Source organism: Vigna radiata, unplaced genomic scaffold (genome assembly GCF_000741045.1).
Source record: "Vigna radiata var. radiata cultivar VC1973A unplaced genomic scaffold, Vradiata_ver6 scaffold_100, whole genome shotgun sequence".
In the NCBI taxonomy this organism is placed as follows: Eukaryota; Viridiplantae; Streptophyta; class Magnoliopsida; order Fabales; family Fabaceae; genus Vigna; species Vigna radiata.
The window spans coordinates 991,413-1,003,435 of NW_014544133.1; the positions used below are offsets into that span (position 1 = coordinate 991,413).

Consider the following 12,023-nt stretch of genomic DNA (forward strand, 5'->3'; position numbering starts at 1 on the left):
TTGGGATATTTTGTATATAATTAAGTAAATACTTAATATGAATATAGTTATTGATAGGTTTTTCTTTTGTTAATATTTTTGTGTAAACGAATCTTAAATTTTCATGGAAATATATAATTGAAAAATTTATTTGAAGGTAAATTTAGATATTTAATTATATATAATTAGTTCAGATCTGTACAAATAAACAGTAAATATGATCTATAATTGCATGAAAATATTAACATTGCAATTATTCTTGATTCGGTAATCTGAAAACATTACCTAAAAGACAAAAATCAAACAAAACGTAATCTTTTTTAGTTTATAAAATAATTAAAAATTTAAACTTTTCAAGCTCATCGTCCCGTTTATCTCATTTGATCCCCAAATGAACAAACTTTAAGGAGAAAGAAGCGAAAAAAGGTGCTCCTTTCCGAAACCCAGATTTCATTTTCAGATATTTATGTTTTTTCCATCAAATTAAGGTTTTCCCTTTTCATACATATAAGAATTTGCCCCCTTTTTATTGAAGGGAAATAATATGATGAGTTTTCCTCTTCATTTTAGCTTGAAAATTGAAAATCCAGTTATTTATTTTTTTGTCATTGCATTTTCTTCCTGGCTGGACAAATGTTAGTTGAAGAAAAGATTTGTCCTTGAAATTTGTTTTGGAATCTCATGTTTTGTTTTATAATAGGAGGTTCTCATGGTTGAGATTGTGGTGATTGAATAGCCAAGGTGTGAATTCAGGATTGTTAATGTGCAATTGTGGAACTTGCAAAGGTTATTTGGAAGAACCTCAACATAGGGATTGGTGCTGTTGATTTTAGGAGTCTCTGAAATGTATAGGCCTGTGGCTACTCCAGATTCAGCCACATCCCGGGGTGGATTGCCAAATGATAGTGGGGACTCTGTTGTGACTTTGGATCAAGTTCCAAGGTGGATTGATGCTGAGCATTCCTTAGAGCATAACAACGGAGACTCAGCATTTTCTAGTTCATACTTTCCTGATCCCTTGACATTCAAGTCTGGGACAGAGAGCGGTGGCAGTGGTTCTGAGTCGAGGTTTCCTGTTAACCATGAAGTTAATTCCAAGATATACTTGTGGAGGGGTAACCCCTGGAACCTTGAGGTGGATGCTGTGGTAAATTCAACAAATGAGGTGAGTGAATGCATGTGTGTTTAGTGATATAGATTGGTTTTTCTTTATATATTTGTGTAGTTTGGTTTAGTTTTTCTTGATCAAAGTTAGTTCATGTTATGTTATTGCCTTTGTTTTTACTGTAATTCAAGTTATGCAAACAAAGCAAGAAAATAGGACCACCTGTTGAAGGAGTTTGCGATCATTACTTGTTTGTGTCTACACTAGAAAACAATTGGCTTTGAACATTTTGGATAAAATGTAAATTTCTACTGCTGTTTAGAAGTTAAAGATTGTTTTAATTTCTGATCGGTTTTCCTTTCTTCATTCTTTTATGATATTATGATCTGTAAGGACTCCTAGGGAACAGTTTGGACTGAAAAGGACACCACAGTGGTTGTTTTATTATATAAAGTGATTGCTTTATTCATGTGCATGTTCTCTCCAATTGAGAAAGTGTTATTGTTCTTCAAGCTCAATTTCTTTATTTGCATGCATCTCCTGGCATTGATGATATTAGAATATCAATAAAATATCTCATACTGTCATTGTTTTATTTGAAGTATTTTAGATTACTGTAAATGTTTTCTTACAATTTATTTCCACCTTTCATAATATTTTGTTTGCTTAATTAACTAAAACTAGGAGCTTAGTATTTTAATAAACAAGAGCTAATAGTTTTGTCTAATGTATGACTTGATGTCCATCATGGGGGTGCCTTCTGCCCCCTTTTGGTCACTGTTACCTCCAATCTTCAGACCTTGTTCTCTCTTGTCAGATCAGACCTCCTTGTCCCTGATTAGCATTTGCCACCTTCCTGAGCTTTTAAATGTTCATTAACAAGTTGGAAGCTGAATAAGCTTTAGCTTGAGAATATGTAGAAAATATTTGATAGTACCTTTATGGTATTTTAGAGTGTTTTTAGAGTGTCGTACATGTTCTCGTAGTCTTAACGGTGTTTTCATATTTCAGGATTTGTTCCTTTATTTAACTAGAATTAGGATTTAGGAGTTCAATAATATTATATAGATACTAAATAGACTATTCTGTCTTTTGTATTCTCTCCTTTCCACTTTCCCTAATAATTTCAACATACAAGAAACCAATCTACAATTGCATAAATATTTCTGAGTCATTGAATTCTTAGCGGCACTTGCTTTCTGATGCTTGAGTGTAATTAAATTTTCACAATATTGAACCTTAAAAAGAATCTCTGGGTAAATTTATTCATATAAGGTCAATAACGCAGGATTTACATTTGAAATAAACTTGACAAAGACCAATTTTTATCTGCCTGTTACTCATTATTCATTTGTTGCTGTCCTGTGTCTGTCATGACATTGGAAATTGAGTCACATATAAGTTCTATCAATTCTCAACAATTATGTTGCACCTTAGACTATTGTGATTATGTATATAATGATACTATTTAGCATGTCGGTACTGGACCTCCAGCAAATAACATTGAGCTAATAGCATTATATTTCTTAGCTTGCTTTCATTTATTGTCTACAGGTCATGGATGAAGCACACAGCAGCCCAGGATTGCATGCCGCAGCTGGACCTGGCCTTGCAGAAGAATGTGCAACTTTGGTATAGTTCTTATAATTTATAAACTGTTCTGCAATAATTTTGTTATGCGCTCAATGTTATTTGAGCTCATAATTTTAGTGATTATTATATTTTCTTTGGAATATTTTATTTTTTGGATGTGATAATATTTTGGTTGGGAGATTGACTCAAGATGGAAGCATTGTGTCATGATTATGTTTCGACAATCCATAAAATGACATGCCAGGAAGCAGCTTTCTGGAAATTGATAATTTAATTGATATCACACATCTCAATTGTTGACAGGGTGGATGTCGAACAGGGATGGCTAAAGTAACAAATGCCTATGACCTTCCTGCAAGGTTTGTGTATTGGCTCCCTTTTTTTCCTTTTCAAAGTCGAAAGTCAATGTATACATTTACCACATGGAAAGATGAATGCCACCACGCTTTTACAGTATACTTTTTTTTGTCCAATCTATTGGAGAAAGAAACTGAGAATGACTTTAAGTCAGTGCTGTTGCATTCTCATGCTACCTTTGATCCCTTTTGAATTTTGGTTGTATATTATGGATGGCGTAGGTGATTCAGTGCATGTCTATAAGTGGACAGTGGCATGGATTTGTATATGTAAATTGTAGCCTATGCGATTGTGAGTGCATGATAAGTGGACATTGGCATGGGATTTGGACTTGTATAGCATATGCGAGTGTGAGTGCATGTGTGTAAGTGGACATTGGCAAAAACATGTTTTCTCTTTTGTCATGCTACACAAATTATGTTAATGGATTCTGCAACCTTGTTTCTGATCTCTATTCGTTTGCATATATAATTCTCTCAGCTTGAAGTTAGATTCATTCCATATGAAATTTAAATCATCAATTAATTTCCTGCAGGAAAGTTATCCATACAGTTGGACCAAAGTATGCTTCAAAATACCAAACTGCTGCCGAGAATGCTTTAAGCCATTGCTACCGTTCTTGCCTAGAACTTTTAGTTGAACATGGGCTTAAAAGGTTTTTGTTTCCTTGAAACAGTTTGTTTTCCATGTAGCTTTAAAGATCTGAGACTTACTTTTTTTGTTGGCACTTATCAATCAGTATTGCTATGGGATGTATTTATACTGAGGCAAAGAACTATCCCCGTGAGCCAGCTGCGCATGTAGCTATAAGTGAGTTTTTTTTGCACATTTTACAGTTCATATGTTCATTATTGTGATATTTATTCTAACCAAATAAATTAAGCAGGTTAAGGCTGATAATGTTGTAGGAATTAAACTGACCTTCATGTGGAGATAAATTACTTTATTGCTGTTCTATCCATACAGAGAATATCAGCCTTTAATGTGAAAAATGAAAAAAATAACAAGCTACCTTTATCTTAAGTAGAAAAAGTAAATAAATCATTGGTTGAAAGGGAGATGAAGAAGATAGAATGACAAAACACACTCTGGTGCATATCAGTTTACTTCTTTAGCGTTCCATCTTACTAACCAGTCTTAGATTATTGATTAAGGGGATTCCAAGGTGAAAATTACGAAGAAATCTGGGGCTTGTATAGTTGCATCCTTTTGTGCAAAATTCTACCATTTTATGTAGTTCCAAAACTCTCATTTCATTGTATAGACATAACGAATGATTGGTTTTAACTGTTTGTGATCTCTGATTATTATTATTATTAGGTTTCTACACTTTGTATTTTTCTATATCTTAACTAAGGTGTTTGTATTCAGGAACTGTCCGGCGATTTCTTGAGAAGTACAAAGACAATATAACAGCTGTCATCTTTTGCACTACCAGCACAATTGACACTGAGATATATAAAAGGTAATTTGTTTTTCTGTTATTGACATATGCAGTGCTTTATTGAAATAAACTTGTCAAAAGTATATTTGTTTAATTTTCTTTTCTTTTCAAGTTTGGACTTTACTGTTACCTTTCATATAATATCCATATAGGTTGCTTCCGCTCTACTTTCCCCGGGATAAACAAGAGGAGTTGATGGCTTTGGCAAAGCTTCCTGCAGATGTTGGGGATGAGAATGGTGAGACTGTCATAGATGAGCGCAAAATCAGAATAAAACCTTTGCCTAAGAAAATTGTTTCAAAGCCTGCTAAAGCTCCAGTTGATCTTCCTGTTAGTGATGTTGGTTCACTTCGCAGGTTAGTAAATTATTAGTGCAAGATTCTAGAATATACATCACCATACTAATAAAAAAAAATCTGTACTAAGACCCTATAAATTCACTTTTAGTCTATCTATCAATATACTAGTTATGTAGGACTCTCTCACTATTAGAAATTATGGGACACCATTATGATTTTTCTTGCCATTTGGAATGTGGGATGAATTTTTTTCTCTCTTCAAATGGTAATTGACAAATGAAACTATCATTTTAATTGTTGTCATCCAGTCATTCTATCGATTTTCAGATTTGTTCTTAATTATCATCTCTAACGGTAATAATTTGAAATTATTGAAATTGCTTGGTCTTAGGTATTTTTGGGGAGTGAAAAGATACTTTGTACAATATTCTATAATGTATTACATTGTGTTGATATTCTATGAAACCTAAAGCACTAACACATTATCTTATGAGAAAACAAATGAGATAACAAAATATGGAAACCAATAGATATGTTTTAACAAACATTTTTGTTTCGTAGATGTAAAGTAGGTAGGAGGAGTGGATTGTATAAATGTCAAGGACTAAAGTGAAAAATGCTAAATGTCAAGAATTATATTAAGAATGAAAGCAGACGCTAGATTAAAATATAATTTTGGTCAATAATCTAACTTTTCTGTTGCAATCTTGATGCTACTGTCCTTCATATTGCAACACACACAACAATTTCTTCTTTAAATGCCCCTTCAGCTGAACTAAATGTATGCTGAGAAATGAAAAAAAAATGGTCCAAAATTTTTCATATCCTCAAATGTTCTTTCCGTGCAAGTCAAACAAGCACTTAAAAATCACTGTTCTTGTGACTTTATGTCTGTTTTCCACAGTATTAATTGCCATACGCTATATTTTCTTGGAGCTTTTTCATTGTATTCATCTAAATAGGCGTCATCCATTTAACTTATATAATTTTCCTGATTAATTTGGTGTTTACAGGACTACATCTTATTTAGATACATTTCTGGATCCTGCCTTCATGTCTCTGATTAAGGACCCTGATGAAAGACGTCTGGAGCAATGGGAAAAAACTGTTCAAGCGCAAAGAGGTTGGAATTTTTCTAACTTGCTTGGATTTGGTGAAATAGGTGGAGCTCCATTGTCTGCAGCCGAAGAATATTCTCTGCACTCTAGATATCTTTCAAAAGCAAAATCCTTAAATTTGTCTGAAATTGCAGAGATGAAAATTGTGTAAGTATCTATCTATTTCATTGTTTGAATCATGCATACTTTCAGTCCTAAATTAGTCAGGGATATTTATATGTTTCATTGTTTTGATTTATAAGATCGAAGAGAAATATGTGGCTAACGAGTCTCCACTTGTGTGTACATGGTTATTAAAATCTGTCAACACTGAAATATATACGAGTGTACGTGCTTACATTCCCCCAACCTGTTAAACTCACAGTAAAACTCGGTTTTGAGTAGGCTTTTGGTGTAGAATACTTGAGCAAAATCAGTAGACATGGCCCAACTCTTGAATTCATTAACGAGAGAGTGAGTTTGATTGAGTGAATTTTCTTGTCCACAGCCGCACTGTGTCGTCCATTTTGAGTCCTTTTCTTCAAAACAAGGAGTCAGGACTTCTCTTCAATTCTGGCAACCAAACTTGTTTTATAGTCCCAATTTTTATCCTTTCAAGAATGTTCTCCACTGCGATTTTCCTCTTCATGACTGTTACAGTGACCAGGTTCTTCGCAACTTTATTAAGCAACACTCATTGAATGCAGCGAGACAACAAAAACCAGGGATACCCATTCTTCTTCCTAGTTCAATTCAACTTCAAGTCTCTAAAGCTTTTTTTTGTCTATTGTGATTTGTTTTCATTGAGTGCATTATTTCCTCTCTGCAATCCCAACTTCCAGTATCCTTTTTATTCTGTGATTTTATTTTCATATAAATTTATGTTAATGATATAGTGATATCTAAAACATTTTTATATGATATTAATTATATTAGTCATAGACTTATAATTTTTGTTTTTATATATTATGCTTTGTAATTTATTTTTTATATCATATTATATTTATGCATGATTTAAGTATAATTTGACTTTATCTTAATGCAATATACTACAAAACTATGGTATTTTATTATGGTGGTTTGTTATTTTTTTATTGTAAAATTGAAATTTTGAATTACTATCGTATTTGTAGTTTTATATTTTTAGTGTAAGTTATTTATAAATTATTAAATATTTTTCAATATTAAATAAAGTCTTACGGGTTTACAACTTTAGTTTGAGTCTAGATTACATGGTCTTCCATGAGTTTACCTAATCTTTTTGACAACCTTGTGTGTATTTGTATATATTATTAATCATAAGAGGAATCAATTAGTAGTTGATTACTAAAATTTGACTGTCCTTAATCTTATCATAATAAATTGAGCTTACATGAATGATTATCTGGGGAAACAAAATATCCTCAAGTAATGCACTAAGCCTATATAATCCTCAAGAAAATAGAAAATGAAGGTTCAAGGGTGCAAGAAGACCAAAGAGAAGGTGAAATCTGGAAGGATGACATAGGAACCGATAGTGGATATAAGATTGGAAGTAAAAGTAATCTTGGGGTTTGGGGGCACAAAGAAACAGAGATGGAAAGAACAAGTAACAACAACAGAGGTTGGGTGTATCATGAGCAATCCATCATCACTATTAGAGCTCCAACTTTCAGGTTCTTCTGTAGAAGAATATGGGTTCCAAGGGCTAAATTCTGGAGCTCTGCATCTTTATATGTTTCCTATCATAGTGTTAGAATGAATAGAATTTATTATAAAGGTGCTGTATACTTTGTGCTGCACCTAGTTCCTAGATATATCTTTTCATATGTTCTTATCTTCCCTCACATACATCGTATCTGATGTATCTAAAATTGTTATAAATATAAGATCCTAAGGGAGGGAAATTTAACTGTCTAAAATTCATTCTGATTGTGGGACCTATGGGTTCTGGGACAACCACGCCTAAGCACTCAAACACTTGGAGAATCAACCCTAACTAGTTTTTAAGGGTGGTGAATCAAACACCTAAAATACTCCATTAAGGACCCCATATTACTCAATGTGGGTCTTGGGCACCTCATAACACCCAAGTCCCTATTAGAACCATCTCCTAATTTAGAGCTAATTAGCATGAACTATAATTGCGGAACTTGTTGGAGATCTCATGTCAACTAAAGATTTAACCAAATTATAGTGTAAAAGTGGATGCAAACTTCACATCTAAGGTTGAGTTAGGCATAAATCTACACCATAAAAGAATTAGTAGCTAGTTCTTAGTACCATTCATTATACGCTTTCTTAACAGTAGCAAGATTAATGAATTCAATTGTGTTAGAATAATTATATATATGTATCATCATTAAGCCTAGGCAGGGTGTAGTCTCCTATATCATTTATTAGTTTTACCTAGTTCTGCACCTAGGAGTCTTGTGCAGTCCCTTTCTATTCCGTGTACTCTTGTATTTTCATTATATATAGAAGATAGTGAGAGAGATCTCTCAAGCCCTTTAGAAATATATTTTCTGTTCTAATCTCAAGTAATTGATTTTTAGTAAAATTTCTAGGTTGAGAAATTTGTCATATGAACAAGTGATAAACTGAACATTGGGGTGCTAAATTCTTCAGTCCTTTTTGCTATGGCCTTTTCAACAACTAACTGGAAAATATATTTTCTGGTGATGCAATACTAAGATACTCTTGCAATATTATTGATACAAATTCTATATTGTAGAGAGAAAAGAAAAATGTTTTCAGATTATATCTATTAGAAATCTCATATCGTCTAAAGATATAATCAAAATTATAGTATATAAGTAAGTACAAATCTCATTTTACAAATCAATTTTACGAGATTAAGTTAGGTTTGCATTTCACTCTCTTAATAATATCTAATTCTTATAATATTTCAACCATAGATACAATAAAAACAGTTTTACGCTCTTTGAATTTTTCTGGTACTCTTGCATCTCTTAACAGATTTCATGCATGTGTTCAGGTTGATATTTACTTTTAATTTCAGAAATACTTATGTTTTTCAGTTATCGAGGAGGGGTAGATAGTGAAGGTCGTCCTGTTATGGTTGTTGTCGGGGCCCACTTTTTGCTTAGATGTCTTGATCTCGAGCGATTTGTGCTTTATGTAGTGAAGGTGATTGAGTTATATCCTTCAGCTTGACATTGTACTTTCGACAAGCATAAGTTCAGCTATTATAAATTTATCTTCCATGTTGGGAAGTGTAATTTTCTTAATTTATCTTCATTTATGACTAATTTTTAATCCTTATCCTTTTGGTTTATGCTGTTAACTTTTTGAGTACACTAAATGTTGTGTATTAAATTTCAGGAGTTTGAGCCTATAATGCACAAACCATATACTATTGTATACTTTCACTCTGCTGCATCTCTGCAAGTGTAAGTGTTGAATGATGGAATTCTGGGATTTTCAGATTGGTCTATTTCTTGTGTTATAGATATGAAATTTGCTAGGGTTGTCTTTGAAAATATTTGGATGAGCTAACTGTATACCTTAATTGCTTAGCTAGTTGTTATATAATTTGTGAATTAGTTGATTACACAAATAAAATATTCTTTCGTATCTAAAACTCTTAAATTCACTTTCAAATAGAAAAAGGGAATTGGAAATTCCATTGTCAATGTTGCAAAATGTGGCTGAACATTTTTGTTTCAGCTTGTATGGTATTTCTCAAAACCATGATTGTTCTTGATGCATTTCAGGAAGTTTTATATTAGCCTTGCTGTATTTTTATTTTATATCATTACAATATGTCTTGCTATTAATACTAGGAGTGTATATGTAGAAACAATCTCATAATCACAGGGATTTGTCCCCTAGAAGATTAAGTTTTTCCTAGTTCCTAAAATTGTCAGCAGGTTCTTGTATATATAAATCTGATGTATCTCGTAAAATGATATATCACATATTATTCCTAAACTTGAAAGTACTTAATTGGCAAAACAGCTAACATTGTATAAATAGCACTTTCTATTGATGCTGGAAACATTAGGTTGATCATTTTCCGTTTGTGCCATGGTTTCCTGATGTTACTTTATGTAGTCATGTACCGTTGTTGTGGTTGGTTCTGCATTATTGTTGTGCCCATTTAACATTACTAAATATGGTTACATATTTCATCTTCATTTAAATGTGGCAATCTTTTGATGTGTTGTACTGTGGCTTATTATATGCTCCTTTGTCAAGGGTGGATTTTTCTGATAAGTTTGAATTATTATCTTATTGTGGTAGCAGATTTGCATGTATGAGTAGTAGATTTTTTGTGAAACAAAACTTAAGAGGGGCAAGGTGAAAGTAATTGGGGGAAGTTGTTCTATAGCTAATACAACATGCCAATAAAGTGAACCATACTTTAATATAGAATACATAGGAAGACCATTGTTCTTTTGATGGTAGGTTAACAATTATGAAACTGTGTTCATGAATAAAGCTTATCATCAGTTTCTCAAGATTTGTATGCAATACTCAGTGGTGTGGTTTCCTGATGATCGCTCTTAACCTTTGTCCACCTTTTTTTCACATAAATAGGCAACCGGACCTAGGTTGGATGAGAAGATTACAACAAATACTTGGGCGCAAGCACCAGCACAACCTGCATGTATGCATGCAACACATCTTTTTCCTTAAATGTATTTCTGTTATGCCTTTGTAATTCTTGTGCTGATCTCTCAATCTGATATGCACAGGCAATATACATCCTTCACCCAACTATTGGACTAAAATTGACTGTTTTCGCGCTTCAGATGCTTGTCGATGGTTTGGTATGAATCAGATTTATCAACAGACGTAAACCTTTTTAAGAACATCATTCACGTGTTATTAACATTGATGATTAACTTTTAGGTATGGAAGAAAGTGGTGTATGTTGATAGATTACTACAGCTCTTCAGATACGTACCCCGTGAACAGTTGACCATCCCAGATTTCGTCTTTCAGTTGAGTCTTTATGTTTTCCTGTTTGCATCTTTTGTTCCTTTTCATAATGTCATTCCATGAACGAGGAGTACTAGTAGCACACTTCGACTGAAAATTTTGGAAATTACAAAATCAGAAGTGAGAAATGGGGAATGACATCTGCATGATTTTGTTATATCTAGTTATATTGAAACTGTCCAAATGTTGGACACACAACAGCATCCACTTCTTTTTAATATCGAGAAGATCTTAGATTGATTAAAAATAAGATCAAATTATAATATATAAATAAATACAAACCTTATTTTATTATATCGTTTTTTAGGATTGAATTAGATTTAAATTCCATTTTAATTAAAAAGTGCGCTAAGCAGTTAACCATTTACCTTGTGAAAGCAAAGGAAAACTGATTTAGTTTTCAATAAATTTCAAACAATGAGAAACAGTGTGTTTAAAGAGTATGTTAAAAATCTTGTTGGTAGCATTTTGGCTTCATAAAATGTTACAGCATATTTTGTTTGTTGTTTTCTATTTCCTGGTAAATGTTGGTTAGATTATAGGTTCTAATTAATTATTTACTGATATTTTCATAGGCATGACTTGGAAGTGAATGGAGGAAAAGGTCTGATTGTGGATCCTAGAACAAAATATGTGTATCACCGACCATGATCATGCCATCATCAGTTGATACAAGATCTTCACCGAATGTAGTTTCTTCATTAGTTTTTCCATGCCATTATTCTCTTTGGCAAGAGGAAGAGGGTCTATATATGTGTATCGAAGACTTTGTTACTTTTTTCAAGTACTGGCAAGTTTTTCTGTAAGTAAAATAATAGAATAATCTTTCTTTGTAGTGCCGAACCGAGTTGTGAATATAATTTAAAGGTGATTTTGATCTCTGTTGAAGCTGGCTTGTTATGTAAACTTTGTTAGATCATGTCAAGAAATTTACTTTTATAATATATATATATATATATATATATGTGTGTGTGTGTCTAAGAAGAATGACAAAAACACTTGTTTGAGTGTTTATAGATAAAATTCATGGTATACCTGCACACAACGAATAATAAATATTTTAATATTAGTTTATAAACAAGTTGGATTAGAGATTTTATATTATTGATATATGTAAGTATATCTGCAAAATAATTAAAAATTAAAATTAATTAATATTAAATTTTAATTTATATTATATTTTTTACAATTTTATTTAATTT

At 32.3% G+C, this 12,023-nt stretch overlaps 1 protein-coding gene across 2 annotated transcripts; it reads left to right on the forward strand.

The window, feature by feature from the left end:
- The first annotated feature begins 312 nt into the window (after nt 1-312).
- Nucleotides 313-11,709, forward strand: LOC106755339 (protein GDAP2 homolog). Of its 2 annotated transcripts, none has more exons than XM_014637484.2 (15): nt 313-405; nt 680-1,144; nt 2,639-2,716; nt 2,981-3,036; nt 3,570-3,689; nt 3,774-3,844; nt 4,406-4,499; nt 4,631-4,834; nt 5,791-6,042; nt 8,895-9,003; nt 9,199-9,266; nt 10,417-10,486; nt 10,575-10,649; nt 10,732-10,823; nt 11,397-11,709. In XM_014637484.2, the coding sequence occupies exons 2-15, from the start codon at nt 824-826 to the stop codon at nt 11,470-11,472; spliced, it is 1,686 nt and encodes a 561-aa protein (XP_014492970.1). In that variant the 5' UTR covers nt 313-405; nt 680-823; the 3' UTR covers nt 11,473-11,709. The 2 variants fall into 2 exon arrangements, with proteins under 2 accessions (XP_014492970.1, XP_022633931.1); XM_022778210.1 differs by lacking the exon at nt 313-405 and adding an exon at nt 408-467.
- The last annotated feature ends 314 nt before the right edge of the window (nt 11,710-12,023 follow it).

Excerpts from the sequence above, each read along its gene's own strand:
- LOC106755339 (XM_014637484.2), top strand. The coding sequence starts at position 824 with ATGTATAGGCCTGTGGCTACTCCAGATTCAGCCACATCCCGGGGTGGA. Across the intron at positions 1,145-2,638 it reads TGGTAAATTCAACAAATGAG|GTCATGGATGAAGCACACAG; the intron begins GTGAGTGAATGC and ends TATTGTCTACAG. Across the intron at positions 10,650-10,731 it reads AGATGCTTGTCGATGGTTTG|GTATGGAAGAAAGTGGTGTA; the intron begins GTATGAATCAGA and ends ATTAACTTTTAG.